Source organism: Haliotis cracherodii, unplaced genomic scaffold, assembly GCF_022045235.1.
Source record: "Haliotis cracherodii isolate W230 unplaced genomic scaffold, xgHalCrac1.p SCAF_21, whole genome shotgun sequence".
NCBI classification, from domain to species: Eukaryota; Metazoa; Mollusca; class Gastropoda; order Lepetellida; family Haliotidae; genus Haliotis; species Haliotis cracherodii.
The window spans coordinates 3,672,244-3,695,448 of record NW_027266277.1 but is presented as its reverse complement, the minus strand read 5'-3'; the positions used below and the strand labels follow the sequence as shown (position 1 = coordinate 3,695,448).

General features: G+C 40.3%; 2 protein-coding genes across 2 annotated transcripts; one reads left to right on the top strand and one right to left on the bottom strand.

Annotated features, from left to right (window-relative positions):
- The first annotated feature begins 1,898 nt into the window (after window positions 1–1,898).
- On the top strand, window positions 1,899–3,163 carry LOC139471038 (activating signal cointegrator 1 complex subunit 2 homolog). The gene is made up of 2 exons (XM_071253339.1): window positions 1,899–1,953; window positions 2,172–3,163. The coding sequence occupies exons 1-2, from the start codon at window positions 1,899–1,901 to the stop codon at window positions 3,161–3,163; spliced, it is 1,047 nt and encodes a 348-aa protein (XP_071109440.1).
- Window positions 3,164–21,271: 18,108 nt separating this feature from the next.
- On the bottom strand, window positions 21,272–21,763 carry LOC139471036 (knob-associated histidine-rich protein-like). Its single transcript, XM_071253338.1, has one exon. The coding sequence runs from the start codon at window positions 21,761–21,763 to the stop codon at window positions 21,272–21,274; it is 492 nt and encodes a 163-aa protein (XP_071109439.1).
- Window positions 21,764–23,205: the final 1,442 nt, after the last annotated feature.

Sequence of the window (23,205 nt, the reverse complement as noted above, 5' to 3'; positions counted from 1 at the left end):
GGTTTCAGTTAAAAAATCTCAGTTTTATTTTATTTTTCCATTAGTTTTTGGTATTTGTTGTGACATTGATTTTGATGTAAAACAATAAAATTCAATTCTACAGTTCCCATCTTTATCTTAAATAATGTGTTTGTATGTGCATATGTGTATGTGTATGTGTGGGTGTGAGTGTATGTGTGTATAATTGTGTGTTCGTTTATACATGCGTGCAAACGTGTGTGTGTTGTATGCATTACTTGTACATAATTTCTGTGCACTGTACATTTTTTCTGCACTAGTATAATTCAAATATTACAATGCAGTGGAGTGTTGGTGGGAGAAGGTCTTGTAAGTGCCGCTTGTGCCTAATGCATATGATTTTTTGCAATAAAATATGTTTATATCAATATGCAGTGATGGTATCAAATTTTTAAACATTTGCTGAACTTGATATATTAAATCATGATATTAATTAATATGAAATCCTGTTAGATTATATCAAATATTTATGTACTGCTTCAGATATTATTATTATTATTATTATTATTATTATTATTATTATTATTATTATTATTATTCATTGTGTGCCATCTTGATTGCCTAGAAAAGCCAGAAGAGATGCTTCTGGCATGTCTAAGAAAAGCAAATCTGTCACCAGTGCCACCTCAACACTCACAGTCAGTGATTCCAACATGGCATTCACGGTCAGTGATCCCAACATGGCATTCACAGTCAGTGATCCCAACATGGCATTCACGGTCAGTGATCCCATCATGGCATTCACAGTCAGTGATCCCAACATGGCATTCACAGTCAGTGATCCCAACATGGCATTCACAGTCAGTGATCCCAACATGGCATTCACAGTCAGTGATCAGCAACATGGCATTCACAGTCAGTGATCCCAACATGGCATTCATAGTCAGTGATCCCAACATGGCATTCACAGTCAGTGATCAGCAACATGGCATTCACAGTCAGTGATCCCAACATGGCATTCACAGTCAGTGACCCCAACATGGCATTCACAGTCAGTGATCCCAACAGGGCATTCACAGTCAGTGATCCCAACATGGCATTCACAGTCAGTGATCCCAACATAGCATTCACAGTCAGTGATCAGCAACATGGCATTCACAGTCAGTGATCCCAACATGGCATTCACAGTCAGTGACCCGCAACATGGCATTCGAGGTCTGAGATTCACAGCATGGCATTCAAGATCTCTGATCCACAACATGGCATTCGAGGTCTGAGATCCACAACATGGCATTCGAGGTCTGAGATTCACAGCATGGCATTCAAGATCTCTGATCCACAACATGGCATTCGCGGTCTGTAATTCACAACATGGCATTTACAGTCAGTGATCCCAACATGGCATTCACAGTCAGTGATCCCAACATGGTATTCACAGTTAGTGATCCCAACATGGTATTCACGGTCAGTGATCCCAACATGGCATTCACAGTCAGTGATCCCAACATGGTAGTCACGGTCAGTAATCCCAACATGGCATTCGAGGTCTGAGATTCACAGCATGGCATTCAAGATCTCTGATCCACAACATGGCATTCGCGGTCTGTAATTCACAGCATGGCATTTACAGTCTGTGATTCACAACATGGCATCTGCGGTCTGTAATTCACAACATGGCATTCATGGTCTGTGATCCCAAAATGGCATTCAAGGTCTGTGATTCACAGCATGGCATTCAAGATCTCTGATCCACAACATGGCATCGTCTGGTGAGGGTTCGGCATCACTGTCTGGTGTTCATAATAAAAGCCAGACTGATTAGTAGCATAAAGAGGAGTCAGTCAGTCATCGGTGAATTGTTTGAATTGTGGGTACTTACAACTTGACTGGATCAGACAAGTCCATGCAGCTTTAATGACTGGCATCAGTAGAAGTGTGAAATGTTAGTGAAGGGACCACAGATCTCAACCAGCAACAAGCAGCCAGTGCTAGCAGGTATGTCACACAAACAAACCAACAAGTCAAATTGAAACAGAGGTACCAGGATCACCGTGGTTATTTACACAGGTTGGTCAAACAATCGAAGCATGGGCCACAAGCTTTATTCAAATAGGATTTGAAAGTTGGAAATTCTAATTACAACATACATAAATAATTAAACTATCTTAGTTGTTAGATTGGATAAATAGGGCATTTATCATTACGTGATGAAGAGTCACAGCAGAAGCCAAAGCTAAAGCCACAGCAGGGGTCAGAGCCACAGCAGGAGCCAGAGTCACAGCCACAGCAGGAGCCAGAGTCAGAGGCACAGCAGGAGCCAGTCACAGCCACAGCAGGAACCAGAGTCAGAGTCAGAGCAGGAGCCAGAGTCAGAGCCACAGCAAGAGCCAGAGCAACAGCCACAACAGGGGTCAGAGCCACAGCAGGAGCCAGAGTCAGAGCCACAGCAGGAGCCAGAGTCACAGCCACAGCAGGAGCCAGAGTCAGAACCACAGCAGGAGCCAGAGTCAGAGCCACAGCAGGAGCCAGAGCCAGAACCACAGCAGGAGCCAGTCACAGCCACAGCAGGAACCAGAGTCAGAGTCAGAGCAGGAGCCAGAGTCAGAGCCACAGCAAGAGCCAGAGCAACAGCCACAACAGGGGTCAGAGCCACAGCAGGAGCCAGAGTCAGAGCCACAGCATGAGCCAGAGTCAGAACCACAGCAGGAGCCAGAGTCAGAACCACAGCAGGAGCCAGTCACAGCCACAGCAGGAACCAGAGTCACAGCCACATCAGGAGCCAGAGTCAGAGCCACAGCAGGAGCCAGAGTCAGAACCACAGCATGGGCCAGAGTCAGAGCCACAGCAGGAGCCAGAGCAACAGCCACAGCAGGGGCCAGAGTCAGAACCACAGCATGGGCCAGAGTCAGAACCACAGCATGGGCCAGAGTCAGAGCCACAGCAGGGGCCAGAGCCACAGCCACAGCAGGAGCCAGAGTCAGAGCCACAGCAGGAGCCAGAGTCAGGGCCACAGCAGGAGCCAGAGTCAGAGCCACATCAAGAGCCAGAGTCAGAGCCACAGCAGGAGCCAGAGCAACAGCCACAGCAGGAGCCAGAGTCAGAACCACAGCATGGGCCAGAGTCAGAACCACAGCATGGGCCAGAGTCAGAGCCACAGCAGGGGCCAGAGCCACAGCAGGAGTCTGAGTCTTTACCAAGTCATTGAAGGTTGTGCCACCAAGTCAATCAATCTTCTTCCATGGTAGTGATGAGGCCAAAGGCCTATAGTCCATTGTCTGGGGCGTGTTACAAGTTCAGACATTTTCTTAGTTTCATTGCTCAGTTTCATAAATGAACATTGACAAATTTCTCACAGTTTTTGTGCAATCACATGTCATTAATATCAAAAGTTTGTTACCATTGGGTTGTGGTAGAAATAGTTATTTAGATAGTTTGCTCTTAAATCTTTATACACTGGACACATAACAAGTGATATTCATCTTCAATACAATCAGTTTTACAAGTCCTACATTGTCTATGTTCTCTTGCAACACCTTCATATCTGCCTGTTTCAATAAATAGATCATCATGTGAGCCACAACGAAATTGAGAAAGAGCTGTTCTTAAATTATGTAAATTTACTCTAGCCTTAAATTTAGTGTCGTAATTTACTTTGCTAGAAATGGACAAGGAACTATGCCATTTTGGGATGTACATATCTTTTAAGGTCTGGGTCAACTGATGTAGAAATGCTGTGGCATATCTAGATGTTGGTGCAATCAAATATAACCATATCCACATTCGTATAACATGCTTTTAGCTTATGATGCCCAATTTTGTTTCCCATGGCTGTCATTGAGAAGCATCATTTTCTAGGGTATCTTGAAGATGGCATATGTAATAATTTGACCCAATATTAAATCACCTTTAAATAGCTATAGATATACATGGTAGGGTTGTGCCACCAGGTCATGGAGGGTTGTGCCACCAGGTCATGGAGGGTTGTGTCAACAGGTCATGGCGGGTTGTGCCAACAGGTCATGGAGGGTTGTGCCAACAGGTCATGGAGGGTTGTGCCACCAGGTCATGAAGGGTTGTGCCAACAGGTCATGGAGGGTTGTGCCAACAGGTCATGGAGGGTTGTGCCAACAGGTCATGGAGGGTTGTGCTAACAGGTCATATAGGGTTGTGCCAACAGGTCATGGAGAGTTGTGCCACCAAGTCATGGAGGGTTGTGCTAACAGGTCATATAGGGTTGTGCATACAGGTCATGGAGGGTTGTGCCACCAAGTCATGGAGGGTTGTATCACCAGGTCATGGAGGGTTGTGCCAACAGGTCATGGAGGGTTGTATCACCAGGTCATGGAGGGTTGTGCAACCAAGTCATGGAGGGTTGTATCACCAGGTCATGGAGGGTTGTGCCAACAGGTCATGGAGGGTTGTATCACCAGGTCATGGAGGGTTGTGCCAACAGGTCATGGAGGGTTGTATCACCAGGTCATGGAGGGTTGTGCCAACAGGTCATGGAGGGTTGTATCACCAGGTCATGGAGGGTTGTGCCAACAGGTCATTGAGGGTTGTGCCAACAGGTCATGGAGGGTTGTGCCACCAGGTCATTGAGGGTTCTGCCACAGGTTGACAATAACTGTGTGCGGTACCCATCCCTTGCAACTGTCAGTGTGATTGTTAAAATCAATACCAAAAATGAATTGGTCACTTCTGCATGGATTGGGACTGATTTGTTTATAAAGAATCAGAAACTGCAGAAATTTGGTGAAGAGATGGAAAAATTGCATTGACAACCACCTGAGAGCCTGGTGCCAAAACACACCAACATGACATGCACGTGCAACATCACTTGTGGGCTATTCAAATGTTGGGTTTTCATTTGCATGCTATCACAATCTTATAGCAAGTGAACAGCGAAAACATGCCAAGATTGATTACCATCAGTTGATTATAAATTTTATATATAATATATACATCTAAAATCACCTGTTCATTTCTTTTTTTTGGTATATTAGATACTTATAACAATAAATTATATGATCGGCAGCTTCCATTCTCCCGGCCAGGTGGTTTAGTGGATGACATCCTCCATTGTTGGCACTAGATTTGTACATAATGCCATTGGCTGGATACACACAGAAAGAACAAGAACTGTTTCTCCACAACAAGCAGAAACAGACAGCCCAGAAGATGATTGTGGGCAACAAAGAGCAGCTCCAGAGATACATATAGTGCAGCAAACTCATTATCCCCAACATGAAATCATTTAATGACGTCACTTGTACCCAGGACACAGTCTGGACCCACTGTGCAAGTGGAGAAGGTTGTCGAGTCATCCCGAAACTCCTTCCTCACTTTGTAAGCTTGCTGATGGGGTTACCCTCTTGATCATGTCCAATTGCAGATCAGGGGCTGTATTCATAAACCTTCTGAAAATTTTCTTAAGAATACTCTTAACTCACGTAGAAAAATCTTAGGTGAGTGTAGGTTCAATGACAAACTTAATCTAAGAGCACTGTGAGAGTAACACTTAGAGAGAATTTACACGATTGGTTGGTTTATGGTTAAACGCCGCACTCAGCAATATTCCAGCTATATGATGGCAGTCTGTAAATAATCAAGTCTGGACCAGACAATCCAGTGATTGACATCATGAGCATCAATCCAAACAATTGGGATCGATGACATGCATCAACCAAGTCAGTGAGCCTGGCCACTCGACCCCGTTAGCTGCCTCTTACTACAAGCATAGTCGCCTTTTACAGTAAGCATGGGCTGCTGAAGACCTATTCTACCCCGGATCTTCATGGTTCATTTCCACGGTATCTAAGGTAAATCCTGTACTAATCATAGAAATATTAGAACTCTTTGACTTGAGGAATATCACATATCATGTGATGTGTCATGTGACTCAATAGCAAGCACCTGTTATAAAATAAAGTATCTGAGAAAATAGGATACATGATTATTAGTTTGTTTGTTTCTATAAATATGTTAATGTTAAATCAATAATTTTCAATTCTTCGAACAGGCTATTTTTAATAACATAACTTCAAATGTCTTTATCGATGGGAATGAACCTAATTTTATCAACATTATCAATATGCAATATACTTTGATCACTTTTAAGAGTAAAATTCTGCACAATACCAAAGAAGTAAATAGCACTAGTTTCTTTTGAGGGCACATCCTTCAAAATTATTTTTAAATAACAAATTGTTATTTTCACAATGCTTTCATGTTTCCAAAAACACTCATGATTAATCCTCTGAAATTAATAAAAAGACATTAGTAAAAAAAAAGGATGTTTAAACATTTTCTTTAATTGTCTTATGAAAACAATCATATTTTAGTTATTTTCCTGTATGAATTTTGGAGCAACCTAAATCAAAGGGGAACCACTCTAATGATCAAAACTGAGAGAGGAATGTTGTTTGAAGCACACTGCTATGCACTACTGCGCCCAATGTAATGATAATTTTGTGATTGTCCATTCCCCAAAAGCACACTCCAAATACAATCCAAGTAAATATCCCAGTGAATATCCCAGTAACAGTGGTAAGTGAATTTATTACCTGAGTCATATATAAACAAACATTGTGATACTTAATCATGGCCAGTAATAAATTGAGGATATTTCATGTGTGGAGTGAATAATCATGTTTCTCTCATCAAAGGTAAAGGAGATCCCCTCCTCCAAGTCACTCGATGAGAGAAAAGCATCATATTTCACTCAACACATGGAATATCCTATTTATTATATATACTTTTTGTATAGTTGTTTACCAGAAAATTAAATTATTTCATTACAAATGTAAAACCTTGAAATGAAAATTCTCCCAACCCAACACACAGGGATGGGTAACCACCCCTTGTATTTGCGGCTCAAAAAGTAGTTTCGTGTTTGCAAAATCTTACAAAATAGAAACAAAAGTATCACAAAATCTTTAGGGTCATGATCTTTATCATACATTTAGATATGATCATATACAAAATCAATTTTAACAAAAAGTATTCTTGAAAACTGGGAGACAGCTGTTTGAAGCAAAAGAATACTTGCTGGTCGAGAAAAAAAAAATGGTGCTTTGCGAAACGAAGAGTCTTTATTGACAAGTTAAATGAGAAATTTTCAGTTTTTAAGGAAACATTGTCATTGATGATCTAACGTATAGGGACTAGTCACTTACGACAAAGGGAGACAATTTAAGGGGAGGTAACTCTTGTATGCCAATAGTTCTATCAAAGTGTTATATCACTTTTTCTCAACTTCGGAAAACTCAGTCTTTCAAAATTATCACTTCATTGCAAAGTCAAAGGATGTGGACAAATTCAGATTTAGAGATGAATGTTTAATAAAAGTGTGATGAAAAATGGTCCAGTGTGGCATTTTGACAAAAAAAATTGACATAAAATTTCCTAGTCCCGTGATGGGATTCAAAACACGGACTTTCTGATCAGAGGTCGGACACCATGTCCATATGACCAAAGAGGTTAACCCCGTCAGCAAGCTGACAAGGTAAGGATGTCATCTGTGGGATGAGTCCACGCCCTGCTACATACTCCTCCATCAACAGAAGGCACGTCTGGGGACGCATAGAAGGGTACTGAGGCATATTTCGCTCTAATTTTATATGAACATGCTCAGCCCAATGTTGGGCGCCAATGTAGCAGCCATAAAATTGCTGATTCCCGTGATGGTCAGAAGTCGGATGCCTTGTCCACATGACCAAAGAGGTTAACACTGTCAGCAAGCTGACAAGGTAAGGATGTGTTCTGTAAGACTCCACACCCTGCTACATCAAGATGAGACGCATCCATGTATGTTTCCTGTTTCAGTGAAGCCACACCGTAAAGTGTGTAATTTTTTCAACAATTTTTAGGTGACAGTTTTAGGGGCATCTGGAGTCTAGTCATGCAGTGTTGTTGTCATTTCCATTTGATATGCAGAAGTGATGCATGGTAGGTACAGCTCTAATGTTATGTTTGTGAGTCAATGACTGAACATGAACTGATTGTCACAGATTGTGTGGAAATGAATACTTATTTGGCAGTCACTTTATTCTCTTCAAATACCACCATATACTCCCTCATAGTTCCCAGGTGGCATATCGATCCCTGTCTGTGAATGACGGCCATTTTGAAGGGTTAAGAAAAGTCAGTGAAAGTCCTCTTGGGTACTCTCAACTTTATGAGTACTCTTAGTACTAAAAGTTTATGAATATGCAAATTCTGAGAATAAAGAGTAACTTTTATTATTTCTATTACTATTATTATTATTGAGTTTTATCAGACTTAGGACTTGTTTAGCACTCCAAGAATATTTATGAATATGGCCCCAGAAGGTCTATTGTTCAAACATGTCTCCAACATGAGATAGTTTATGGCCACCATATAATGCAAGGTACGGGGCACAAGTCTGCTCACCTTCTCGAGCTTTGTTGAGGGATATGTTATTGAGAATTACCACGACCAATTGTGTAAATTATATGTGTGACAAACACAATCCTCAGTAACATGCCTGAAGTGCATCCCAAAGACATCAAGGTTTAAAACACAGAATGTGGTTGCTGTAGGCAAACATTTTCAATCATGACAAAAATTGAAGTTGTCTTCAAACTTCATGGATGAACAAGTGTAACAACAGAGAGACCATCACACATACTCCCTGGATGAAGAAGTGTATCAACAGACAGATCATCACAAATACTCATGGATGAACAAGTGTATCAACAGACAGATCATCACAAATACTCCTGGATGAACAAGTGTATCAACAGAGAGACCATCACACATACTCCCTGGATGAACAAGTGTATCAACAGACAGATCATCACAAATACTCATGGATGAACAAGTGTATCAACAGACAGATCATCACAAATACTCCCTGGATGAACAAGTTTATCAACAGAGAGACCATCACAAATACTCCTGGATGAACAAGTGTATCAACAGAGATACCATCACACATACTCCCTGGATGAACAAGTGTATCAACAGACACACCATCACACATACTCCCTGGATGAAGAAGTGTATCAACAGACAGATCATCACAAATACTCATGGATGAACAAGTGTATCAACAGACAGATCATCACAAATACTCCTGGATGAACAAGTGTATCAACAGAGAGACCATCACACATACTCCCTGGATGAACAAGTGTATCAACAGACAGATCATCACAAATACTCCTGGATGAACAAGTGTATCAACAGACAGATCATCACAAATACTCCCTGGATGAACAAGTTTATCAACAGAGAGACCATCACAAATACTCATGGATGAACAAGTGTATCAACAGACAGATCATCACACATACTCCTGGATGAACAAGTGTATCAACAGAGAGACCATCACACATACTCCCTGGATGAACATGTGTATCAACAGACAGACCATCACAAATACTCCTGGATGAACAAGTGTATCAACACAAATACTCTCTGGATGAACAAGTGTATCAACAGACAGACCATCACAAATACTCTCTGGATGAAGAAGTGTATCAACAGAGATGCCTTCTCTTGGTCAGTCAGGTCTCTCTGACACAAGTGTCACATTTTCATAGGAGTGACACATTCTTGGCTGAGTAGGAGTGTAGGTATCCACAGCTCTATGGACAGCTTCCTTCAATGATAGACTTATTACATGGTGCAGTGCAAGGGTGCCATAGCTCTTGAACATTGGGATGGATTCAGAGGGTTAAGAAGAACCCACAAGAGCAAATGATCCCCTGCTGGTCCATCTTGTCGGGAGAACATGCAGATCCAGTTGTTCCACTTCTGAGCTAGCACAAACAAAGCTCTTCTTTGCCAGCCTCACCCAAGGCAGTCTTCAAGGGTAGCACAAATAACAAGGGGTATTGACTGACATGTACATTGTTTGTTTGTTGTTTAATGCAGCACTCAATATCCCAGCTGTATGATGATGGTATGTAAATAATTGAGTCTGGACCAGACAATACAGTGATTGACATTATGAGCATCGATCTACGCAATTGGGATCGATGACATGCATCTACGAAGTCAGCGAGGCTGATCCCTGATCCCTTCGTCGCCTGTTACAGCAAGAATGGGTTGCTGAAGACCTATATAACCCTGGATCTACAAGGGTCGACATGGACATTGAATCCTGCAGATGTTGCCAAATGCTTGATGACTGGCTGTTGCTAGCATATCCGAATTTACGGACTACACATTGTCATGTCAGTTTACTTCAATGTTTAGGGTTCCCTTGATCTACCTATATATTGATGGTGAAAACATGCAGGTTCCAGTCACAGACTAGTTCACTGAAGTTACCACATGTAGACCCAGGCTTGAAAAGGCCCTCGGAATCCAATTGCTGTTGTAAGGGTCAACCAATTGGATTGGCTTGTCACATACCATTACATGTCACCTTGTCACACTGGATGGCATGTAGCTATGTTTTTAGGCACTGGTTTGCTTGGCGCTAAACAACATTCATTCACTCACTCTATGGAGTCAAATGGTTCTCATGGTTTAGATAATCAAGACAACCACATCACAGCACTACTGAAAATCAGATTCAAACCTCTTGAAAAATGTACATGTCATAATTGATAGAGGGAAGTTTGTGACGTTTCAGCTTCATTGGTCAGTGATTTCTGTGGAGACAGAGTCATGGTGAACCATGTTTATATGTACCTAAGATCCTATGTTCCCGGCATGCCTAAGAGATGCAACTCTGCACAATCAATTGCAATGACTTAAATTGCCCACTCTTGCCCGGCAGCTGCTATGAGGAGACCAGTAGACACTGGCAATAATGTGACTTTGTGCAGCATATTCAAATGGCCTTTTCAAAAGATGTTTGCAGGTATTTGTAAAAACAAAATCAACCCTGACCCCCATTTCCTCAAAGCATCTTAAGTCTTATAATACCACCATTTAATTCCATTCCAAAAGCATTACTTCCAGACCTTGACGTTATTCAAGACAACTTCTTGTACAATTGTACAAGAGAAAGTGCAACAGGAACTGGCAATGAACATTGCAACCATGTTACACAATAACCTTGACCTTTGACAGACATGGCACAAACATTTATGTTAGAGGTAGCCTTGCCTGACATTGACATAACCGAAATCCTGAATGCTGACCTTGACTTTTGACTTATCTCGACCCAAAACATTCTAAAAGAAAGTTTAACTACATTTGGAAGAAGTCCATGGAAGAATAATCTGTATTTGTGTTGTGGACATTAGAAAATTCACGGCTGGCAGTCAAATTCCAACAAAACTCAAGATAAGTTATGTTTTATATGATTGCTTGTGATATGTTTCAATGGAAATATTTTCATAACTATGACATAGTTGAAAGATGGATTCTTTTGTCTTTGGAACTTTCACAAATATACAAAATTCCTAATACTGTTTTGGGATAATTGGTTATTTATTCTCTTGTATTGATTAATTCATATTTACAAAGAACTAAGCAATTCAGGATATGATTGTGATGACCTGATTGTTACAGACAAGGAATGTGGGATGTGACATTATGACCTGATTGTGACTGACAAGGAATGCAGGATGTGACTTTATGACCTGATTGTGACAGACAATAAATGCAGGATGTGATATTATGACCTGATTGTGACAGACAAGGAATGCAGGATGTGACATTATGACCTGATTGTGACAGACAATGAATGCAGGATGTGACATTATGACCTGATTGTGACAGACAATGAATGCAAGATGTGACATTATGACCTGATTGTGACAGACAATGAATGCAGGATGTGACATTACGACCTGATTGTCACATACAAGGAATGCAGGATGCGACATTATGACCTGATTGTGACAGACAAGGAATGTGGGATGTGATTGTGATGACCTGAATGTCACAGACAAGGAATGCAGGACGTGACATTATGACCTGATTGTGACAGACAAGGAATGCAGGATGTGACATTATGACCTGATTGTGACAGACAATGAATGCAGGATGTGACATTATGACCTAATTGTCACATACAAGGAATGCAGGATGTGACATTATGACCTGATTGTGACAGACAAGGAATGTGGGATGTGATTGTGATGACCTGAATGTCACAGACAAGGAATGCAGGATGTGACATTATGACCTGATTGTCACATACAAGGAATGCAGGATGCGACATTATGACCTGATTGTGACAGACAAGGAATGTGGGATGTGATTGTGATGACCTGAATGTCACAGACAATAAATGCAGGATGTGACATTATGACCTGATTGTGACAGACAAGGAATGCAGGATGTGACATTATGACCTGATTGTGACAGACAATGAATGCAGGATGTGACATTATGACCTAATTGTCACATACAAGGAATGCAGGATGCGACATTATGACCTGATTGTGACAGACAAGGAATAGGGGATGTGATTGTGATGACCTGAATGTCACAGACAATGAATGCAGGATGTGACATTATGACCTAATTGTCACATACAAGGAATGCAGGATGCGACATTATGACCTGATTGTGACAGACAAGGAATGTGGGATGTGATTGTGATGACCTGAATGTCACAGACAAGGAATACAGGAAGTGACCTTAATACCTGCATGTCATAACTGTAGAAGTATAATGATAGTGATGACATGATCAGCATTGAAAAAATATTTACAGGTTTGAGAATGTCTCCCAATCATTGCCCTGAATGCCACAATGTTATATCAATGACCTGACTGTCACACACAAAGAATATCAAATATCACATCACACATCAAAATCTCCAGCATAACAATATACCAGTCAAAAACCTTCAAAAATGCATCTCTGTGAACAAGTTTTAAAAGTTGTTGATCAATTATGCAGTGACACTACACAGAAACATGGCCATTACAAATTTTCAAAGTTGGTCGGCAAGTGTTAATTTGCACACTGTTTTTGAGGTGCTTGGTTGTTGTTCGATACATGCTTGCCATCTCATGCAGGTCGCTGGAAACCCTCACAAATGTGGTGCCTAGCTTACAAGCTGGTAACAAACTGTCAACAAACAGTCAACAGCTCTTAACATTTAATAGAGAAGAAGAAACCAAACAGATTAATTTATTGACAATTTAGATCTGATTAACACTGTGGGCATGGATGAAGGTGTATGCTATGAGCAGGACAAGCTGCAGGTAAAGCTCATTTTGTGTTGCTTTGGCTTAGGCATTCTATTATTTTGTACATTCTTCATGCTTGTTAATGCTTTATGTAGAGAATATGAATATATTTAATATTTTGTAAACATGTTCCTGTTATTATTAAATACATGGTATATCTTTTATCACTTAATCCATATTTCATTTATTTCATTTTCATTTGTTTGTTGTTTGATGCTGCACTTAGCAATATTCCAGCTTCATGATGGCAGTCTGTAAATAATCAAGTTTGGATCAGACAATCCAGTGAAATCCAAGTTATTGGAATACAATTACATGCATCAATCAAGTCAGCGAGCCTGACCACCCGATCCCGTTGGTCGAATTTTATGACAAGCATAGTCGCCTTTTCTGGCAAGCATGGGTTGCTGAAGACCTCTTCTAACCATGATCTACAAGTGCCATATTTGAATGATTTGGTTTTTTATGGAAAATATGTCCATAAAACTATTATGAAAAATAAGATACATTTCTGGAGACTTAGCCTGTTTGGTAGCAATGTTTAGTTGTGTAGCATCCTCTACTCATCTACATACAAAAGCCCATCTTCCTGAGGCAAGGGAGTTAACTGACTATAAAAGTCCAGTTTCCACCCTTACCGAACTAGGCTGGTTACAAGTCTATGCATAGTCCAATCAAAATCGTGCACCAAAATCGAAATTCAGTTCGTAAACTGTCATGTAGATTTTGATTGGTCCATAGGAGAGGCTTGGAAGGGACATAACTGGTAATAGCCACCTGTAGCGCTTCAATCGAGCCCAGTAATTCCAGCCTAGTTCGGCAAGGGTGGAAACTGGACTTTTAAAGCCAGTTAACTCTCTTGCCTCGGGAAGATGACAAAAGCCAGTCCAGGAAACCTTATACAGTATGTGTGGTCATCTGGAGTGTGTGATGAGCTGAGCACTCAAGAGTCCGATTACTCAAGGATTTACTTTTTGTTTTGTTTATTTGTTGCTCAACTCCACACGAAGCAATATTCCAAGTGTACCACTATGGCCTGTAAATGATCATTACCCAGTCTTTAGTTGCTTTGTACGACAAGCAGATCTTACTGGGATGTATTCTAACCTGCAACATACAGAGTACCAACTCTCAAAATCAGCACAACAAATGTGTGTTAATAACACAATCACTACTCAGTGTTGTCATGGACGCTGTGATGCTGCATGTAACTGACATGAGGATGGTGTCTGTGAATTATGAAGTTAAACCATAAAGGTGGTGAGGTGAAATGGGGTTAAACGTCACGTTTAAAATTATTGCACTTTCATCGCATGTGTGAGTGTGCGAGCATGTGCGGACTAATACTGATTTTATAGTGCTAGCCCACTAAGATACCATGCTGCAGTTTAACATGAATACCCCACTCAGACACAGTATACTGACTCCAAGCCAACTAGTCCCTTAGATCCAAGCACCAGGCAGGATAACAACAAGTACCATCTTTTAACGTCTTTTGGTATGATGCGTCCGGGAATAGAACACCCCTACCAGTAGACCACAAAAGGGGTAAACTATAAAATCAAGGTTGAAATTATATTGCAAAAGCAAGAACATACATATTGAGAAACACTACTAACTACATGTGGATGTATTACATATTATGACGGGATCAGGTGGTCAGATTCACTGACTTGATTGTTTCATGTCATAGATCCCAATTGCGTGGATCGATGCTCATGATGTCAATCACTGGATTGTCTGGTCCAGACTCAATTATTTACAGACCGCTGTCATATAGCTGGAATATTGCTGAGTGCGGTGTTAAACTATAAACAAACAAAACATATTATGATTATCACCATTCATAGCTATGAATGGTCTGTTTTGGTGGCCATATTGAAAATTGGATTCAAACTTCTTGAACATATTCAGGTAGTATATGCCTGATGTCACTAAACCCATCATCAACTCCCTCTTTGAACAGGGATCAAAATAAAAGGTCAATATCATTGAGTGACATTGTCTTTAACGATATATACATTCAATGGCACTGCAGAGATTTCTATTTTATGAAAACACAATCTATTTCGAAAAAAACTTTTATCTTTGTCTAGTGAGCAATGATTAGATGTTATTTCTGATTTATCAGATATCAAAGTGAAATCACCTTAGCATGAGCCTTTATCTCAAAACCACTATAGTTTTAGAGTGAATCTTGTATGAGATTACATTGTGTCATCACGATAATGGCAAAAGAACATGTGACATGACATCATGACCATGACACATGATATCAAAACAGTGTACTAGACGTAAACATGTACCAATCACTTGGTTTAAGGACTCCAAAAAACAGGATCAGCAGTAAAAAAGAAATTTTAAAAATTTTAAAAGTGATTTTTAAATGATTTCTGGAAATAATTGTCGGCTGGGGGAAAACAAAGTAAAAAAATAAATTTCCAATGACAATTCAAAGGGTTACTTTAATTTAATATTGACCAATTTTTCAGTTTTCTTCATTACTGAAATTGGTGAACAGAGTCAGTAGGAAGAAAACAGACAGTTCTCAAATTTTAATTTGATTCCACATTTGGGAAATTTTGGGTCGATGGAACTCTGAAGCAAGAAATTAAAAAAAGGAAATAACTTAATATGAAGTTTCAACTCCATGGGCAGGGTCTACCATTCTTATATTTGAACTGGTATTAAATAACAAAAGTTGTAGTAGATCATCTGAAGAGAAGATTTTACACATCAAACAAAATTTTCAAAGGATGATGACCCATGGTGAAGGACGAAACTAGAACATATTACAAATTCAGTAAGAACCACTCCAGAAAAACACAGAAAAAAGATTTTCGGTACTTTTATGATAAAAATAATACATCGCTCATGTATTCAACTTTTGAAATATAAACATTGTGCCGTTAGTCAGAAATTATTTTCAGTGACTCAACCAATGCTGTTCAACAAAGAACTTGGGTAAAAAACAGTGCACATAATTACTGTTTATTTTTCATGCATTGTTTAACTTGTCTCTAATATGGGAAGAAGAAAAAATATAAAAAAATATTGCAACTTTTGAACACAAAGATTATGTAAACTCATAACATCTAAATTAGCATCATAACATTAACTTATAAGAGTCTTGTCTTATCGCTTAGAATCTATATCCAGATATTTAAGAACAGGCAGAGAAAAGCAAAAAGCAACTAACCTTCGTCCAGTAGAAGATAACCATCCGCGAGGACAGATTTACTTACAATATATATTTCCCATCAAATTTCTTTGTAGAAGTCTATCTTTTGTTAAAACCCATAAATTGTTCAAAGAATAATTAGAATTAAATTACTTTCTTTTAATCTGTTGTCTTTATGATGCTTTAAATCATTGCTTAATGAGGACTTTGATATTTTCGAAGGTCTGTTTTCTCTTATATCATAAATGACCTATGATGCTGAGAATATTATATTTCAAATTCACACTTGTGTCTTTCTGCTTTGAGACAATTGTTCTAGGTTTAAGAAGGGTTTTTTTCTCACAAATTATCATTCTACTCTAAATTTAATCAAAATTCATTACTACAGACAAACATCATATGACACTTACTGCACAAATTTGATACAGCTACTTTAAATTTTGAAACAATTTTTCTTAAATTTCATAAAATCTCATTATACTGTTGCCACACAACAGGATCTCACTTCAGAAAATATTTCTGGAAGCATGGACGACTCAGGACAGGATGGTGCTATAGTGCAGCGAAACACAGCAAGCTGGCCTGAGGGAATCGTAAACCAAGGGAGATAATCAGTCCAAACTTGAGTAATCTTTCACCACTGCAACAGCGAAGGGCGGTTCTTCCTTAATCGCTTTTCCCTCTGTTCCCTGAAGCTTTCATACTCCAATAAGGTTTAGACTTGCACAAGCTGTTTTATTTTCGGGGGATTAGTAGTCCTTAAAGGAACCTTCAGGAAATGCATGCATCTTTTTCAGTTGGAATTACATGTATTTTTAAAGCGAAAATTGTCATATTTTGAAAATCATAAAACATTATTTTACAAATTTGACATACATTGAAAGTACATGTAATTTAATAAAAATGAATTGTAACACAAATTAATAAAAAAAGAAGAACATTTAATGAATATTTTCGAGGAAATATTGTGATTTTGCTCCAATGGTAAATATCTTAAGAAAAAGAAATATAATACACTTTGAGAAAATGTAACTATTTCATTTGTGAGAAAGTTGTACGTTCTACAAAAAGATTATGTCAAAACATATGTGAAATGTGATGAGGTGACTGGTATCTAGTTTCTCAAGTTGACTTGACATTTCAAGAAAAATGTCAACAATAAAATGTTGACAGCTTTGACAAAAATAACCTAGAAAGTAGGGACAAGAAATCATTAGAGCTAATGTAAGCAAAGACTTATCAAACAGTATCTGGCTTGTAAAGAAGTCAGTGAGCCTCGCAGTTAAGCCTCGTTTAGCAGTATTCCAGCACTCATGGCAGGAGGCACCCGGAATGGCCTATTTCTTTTATGAATGCAAAAAGACATGGAAGATATATGGAAACAAGTGCTGAATTGGATAGAAATAACAGCTCGAATGTATGGTGGACTCAGATCTATGGCAGGACTCTGATCCATGGTGGATTCTCATATCTATGGCAGATTCCACATATGGGGTAGATATTGGCGCATACTCAGATCTAGGCCAGATTATCATACAATATTAATAATTATCACGTAGAACAATTTCTATCGCACTAAACGTCGTATTTATTCTTGTATAGAGGCAGACTCTTGATGATCAATGTTGTGATTTCTCTGGAATATTTTTATCATTTCCCCTTTGGAACAGCATCATTGGTGCTGGGATTGGATATATAAACTTGTCTTGAAAACATTTCTTGTTTCATCGTAGAAATAATTTTCTTAGACCTTCCTCACCATGCTACTGTTTGACGGAGTTGATAAAATCCTGCATGTTTTCACGCTTCCTCACTTCAGGCTCAGAGCCTTTACACAAGGAACTTCTTGGATTTTATAAAAAATTATTTAAAATGATTCGGCATTTGGGTCTTTCAATACTGGTTTCTTCCTCTGTCGACATGAATCAGCCAAAAGAAAACCTTCATTTTCTGTGGTGTCCGACTCCATCGTTTTCGACTGATCACTGTGTCTTTCAGCAATGGACATGAGACATTACGTCATCACAGGCAAGGAGTCGTGGCGTCATCACAGGCAAGGAGTCGTGGCGTCATTTTAGACAAGGAGTCATGCCGTCATCACAGGCAAGGAGTTGTGGCGTCATCACAGGCAAGGAGTCGTGTCGTCATCTCAGGCATGATGTCTTATAACAATCGAACTGATTGTCCATTTACAGATGACGTTAGAATCTGCCACGGTTAGAGTCCAACCATAGATCTGAGTCCTACATATATATATTGGTAGTCAAAGTTTACTTATGGTGATGTACTAAAGGGGCAACACATATACCAAGTCTCATCAATAGCTTAAAGTATAAAGAAAAAAACAAATTAGTCAAAATACGCATCAATGTTGGTTAAGTTAAAAAATACGACCAAAACATTTATCTCTTCTTTTTGCTGACCAAAAAAACAATGTTATGAATGTATGTGTTATAAGATTGAAGAACAGGGTGTACTATATAAAATATATTCACAAAATAACCACAAGACACAAATGGTTCTCCCTCCAGGGAGCAGCCCCAAGTCGTTGATTCTCCTATTGCACGAAAGAGGACATTCCAAAAAGCGAAATAATATTCTCATTCTACTTGTGAAAACACTGCGTTCATGAAATTGTGGTCTCTATGTCATCTCCTATTCCAATAACTATCTTCTATTTCTGTTATCAGTTGTACAAAGGTAAATGTTATGCTTCTTTTGTTGTGACCAATGAAAGTGACCATTGTGTATACATCCATCTCTAGAAGTGAAGTCACTGCCTCCGTGGTATAGTGGTAGAGTGTCTGCTTGGAGAGCAGAAAATCAGAGGTTGGATCCCCGTATGTGTCATACCAAAAGACGTTAAAAGATGGTACTTGTTGTTACCCTGCCTGGCACTCATCATTAAGGGTCTAAAACAAGTGTCAAATGTTCTTAAAGTGAAACACAACACTAGTCTCTGAGAAAATGGCATCACAATTCAGTATCTCGTGTGTCCGCCATGTGCATTCATGACTGCCGTGCAACGTCGATACATGGAATGGATGAGGCGGTTAAAAGGGGCCACAGGCACTTGAGCCAACACTCTGACGCAGTTCAGCTACAGTTGTTGGCCTTGGTCGGACATCATTCAGCCCTCTTTATATTTCGTCCCATAGGTGCTCAATGGGATTTAAATCAGGACTGAGGGCGGCCAATGCATGGTTCTGATGCCATTCTGCTTGAGGAAGTCTCTTATTGCCCTTATCATGCTGAAACTCATGGTTGCGACGATGTGCCAAATGAGGTATCACGTGTGGTCTCAAGACTTGATCAATGTACCAAGGTGCTGTGACACCATTGCCTCTCCCTGGACCGATGTTCTGGAAGACCCCACACCATGCTCGGACCACCCCACGATTCTCTCTCAACAACACAAGCATCCGAATAACGTTCCCCACGGCGTCGCCAGGCTCTCTCTCTGCCATCTGCTGTTGAGATACAGTAATGGCTCTCGTCTGAGAAGAGCACTCTTCTCCACTGCTGATGGTGCCAATGCTAGTGCTGTGTTGCCCACTGAAGACGGTCAGAATGGCTCCTCGGTGTGGCCTGTGACAGTGGAGGTGTCTGCTCGTCAATCGTCGATGCACGGTATCTGCACTAAGGTGTCGCTGGTGTGTCCCCATGGTCTGTCGAGCAGTTTCCGCAGCTGTAACAAAGCGATCTTTAAGATACTGTCGCACAATCTGATGATCCTGACGTCGGATGGTGTCCCTTGGTCTTCCACTACATGTTCAGTCATCTGTAGTGTTGGTAGTCTGGTACCATTGCTGGAGCCTGTATATGGTCCTTATGTATATGGTCGTGGACTTGAAATGCATTGGCTACTTGTCGGGCGGTTTGTGCAGCTTTCAATCGTCCAAAGGCTTGGTGTTGCTAATTTCTTGTCAGTCTTGGCATGTGGTAGCAATTCAATAACGCATGAATGTTATCCAATCAGGGTGGATTTTTATAGGGCATGAAATGGGGGAATGCATGTGCATTTCAATTTGCACAGAAATCACGTGCATCGGATTACCATGGCTGTTGCCATAATGCATTTGGGCTGTTTTATTGTCATCTGCTTTGACAAAAATTACCCAGATATTTAAATGACAACTTTTCATGCATTGTTACTTGGGGTGATGTTTCTTTTGAATTTCAGTATATATTCTTCCAACCATCCATTCATCCATTCATTTTTCCATCAATGCATTTATCCATCAGCTAGAAACAATGTTTGGTGATGTGTTTAAATAACTGATAACTGAATATTTATTCAGGGATTTTATCACAAGACAAGTCATGCTTAAGCATGAATAGACTTTTGAATATTGTTATCACATTACACAAGCAGAAATTGGTATATGAAATTAAAAAACATATACTGCAAATGAATGAGAAAAATCATAGATGTGTCCCCTGCTTCATCACAGCTGCATCATGTATCCCGTGCTTCATCACAGATGCATCCTGTGTCCCCTGCTTCTTCACAGATGCATCCTGTGTCTCCTGCTTCATCACAGATTTATCCTGTGTCCCCTGCTTCATCACAGATTCATCCTGTGTCCCCTGCTTCTTCACAGATGCATCCTGTGTCTCCTGCTTCATCCCAGATGCATCCTGTGTCCCCTGCTTCATCACAGATTCATCCTGTGTCCCCTGCTTCTTCACAGATGCAGACATCATGTGTCCCCTGCTTCATCACAGATGCAGACGTCATGTGTCCCCTGCTTCATCACAGATGCAGACGTCATGTGTCCCCTGCTTCATAACAGATGCAGACGTCATGTGTCCCCTGCTTCATCACAGATGCAGACGTCATGTGTCCCCTGCTTCATCACAGATGCAGACGTCATGTGTCCCCTGCTTCATCACAGATGCAGACGTCATGTGTCCCCTGCTTCATAACAGATGCATCCTGTGTGCCCTGCTTCATCACAGATGCAGACGTCATGTGTCCCCTGCTTCATCACAGATGCAGACGTCATGTGTCCCCTGCTTCATAACAGATGCAGACGTCATGTGTCCCCTGCTTCATAACAGATGCATCCTGTGTCCCCTGCTTCATAACAGATGCATCCTGTGTGCCCTGCTTCATCACAGATGCATCCTGTGTCCCCTGCTTCATCCCAGATGCATCCTGTGTCCCCTGCTTCATCCCAGATGCATCCTGTGTCTCCTGCTTCATCACAGATGCATCCTGTGTCCCCTGCTTCATCACAGATGCATCCTGTGTCCCCTGCTTCATCACAGATGCATCCTGTGTCTCCTGCTTCATCACAGATGCATCCTGTGTCCCCTGCTTCATCACAGATGCATCCTGTGTCCCCTGCTTCATCACAGATGCATCCTGTGTCCCCTGCTTCATCACAGATGCATCCTGTGTCCCCTGCTTCATCACAGATGCATCTTGTGTCTCCTGCTTCATCACAGATGCATCCTGTGTCCCCTGCTTCATCACAGAAGCATACGTCATGTGTCCCCTGCTTCATAATGTGTGTGCGTCCGTGCGTGCGTAGGTCCGGACTGATGCGGATTTATAGTGCTAGTTCACTGAGATACCATGCCGCAGTTTAACATGAATACCCCACTCAGACACAGCATACTGACTCCGAGCCAACCAGTCGTTGTTTTAGACCCTTAATGTCGAGCAACAGACAGGGTAACAACAAATACTATCTTTTAACGTCTTTTGGTATGATGTGCCTGGGGATCAAACCGCGGACCTTCCAGTCTCTGGGCTGACGCTCTACCACAAGACCAAGGACGCGGTCAGTACACATAGGAGGAGAGTGCCACAGAAACATTTTGTATTTACAATGTTGAATAAACAATAAGTGTTGTCAGGTGTTATGTATTCAATATGTGAATGTCAAGGGCATCAGATTCACAATAGACCTGTGAAGAACCAGGTAGAGAATAGGTCTTCAACAACCCATGCTTTGCATAAGAGGCGGTTGGTCAGGTTGGCTCACCTAGTTGATGCATGTCATCGCATCCCAATTGTGTAGATCAATGCTTATGATGTCAATCACTGGATTGTCTTGTCCAGACTCGATTATTTACAGACCACCTCTATATAGCTGGAAAATATTGCTGAGTATGACGTTAAACAACAAACAAACAAATACTCAATAATGCCCTGAAACTGAATGTTTATCACTTAATTATTGGTTCCCCCTGCCGCACTTAGCATAGAGCATAAACTAACCTGGAAAAGGTTAAGTCGGTATGACTTACATAATGTTATAGCTGACAGACACATTGACATTGTTAATGATACAAGTCAAACTGGTCAATGACCATATAAGCTTAAACGTTACGAGCTCAAATAACTCTTTTGCATTGATGGCAGTTATGTCTTTCAAGCCACACATTCAATTTAGTTATTTGACAAGATTTTCTTTTTCTCTTAACATTTCTTCTCATGAACTATCATGGCTTGACGAAATAAATTAAATTATCATTTTCAGCAACAGGTATTATTGTGGATCAAAGAGGTGATTCTGTGTTGAAAATCAAATCTCATAGCCCTTTTAACGGAGTTACACAAGTGTTTTCGTAAAAAAGTCCGATAGATAAGATCACAGACAAGACTTTGGAATCCCCCTCCAATCACATGACATGTCACTTGAGATGTCATTTAATTGTCGACTGAATTTCTATTCACAAAGCAACTGTCTACATCCATTTGGAGGCCATAAATATTAACTATATTAAGGCAGAACCTTATATAAAGATACACCTTTTCAAAGTCAATTTCGAAATGAAAGCAATATGGTGAAAGCTTAGTTTTTCTAGAGCAGGTGTGCAGAGAGTTTAACCAAATCTTAATTTAGATTTTGTGCTGCTGATGCTGGTGAGCGTGAGTGAGTGGGTTGGGTTTAACACCACTTTGAACAGTATTTTAGTTGTATC

Coding starts and splice junctions, on each gene's coding strand:
- LOC139471038 (XM_071253339.1), top strand. CDS start 1,899: ATGTTAGTGAAGGGACCACAGATCTCAACCAGCAACAAGCAGCCAGTG. Junction 1,954..2,171: donor CAAGCAGCCAGTGCTAGCAG/GTATGTCACACA, acceptor TACGTGATGAAG/AGTCACAGCAGAAGCCAAAG.
- LOC139471036 (XM_071253338.1), bottom strand. CDS start 21,763: ATGACGTATGCTTCTGTGATGAAGCAGGGGACACAGGATGCATCTGTG.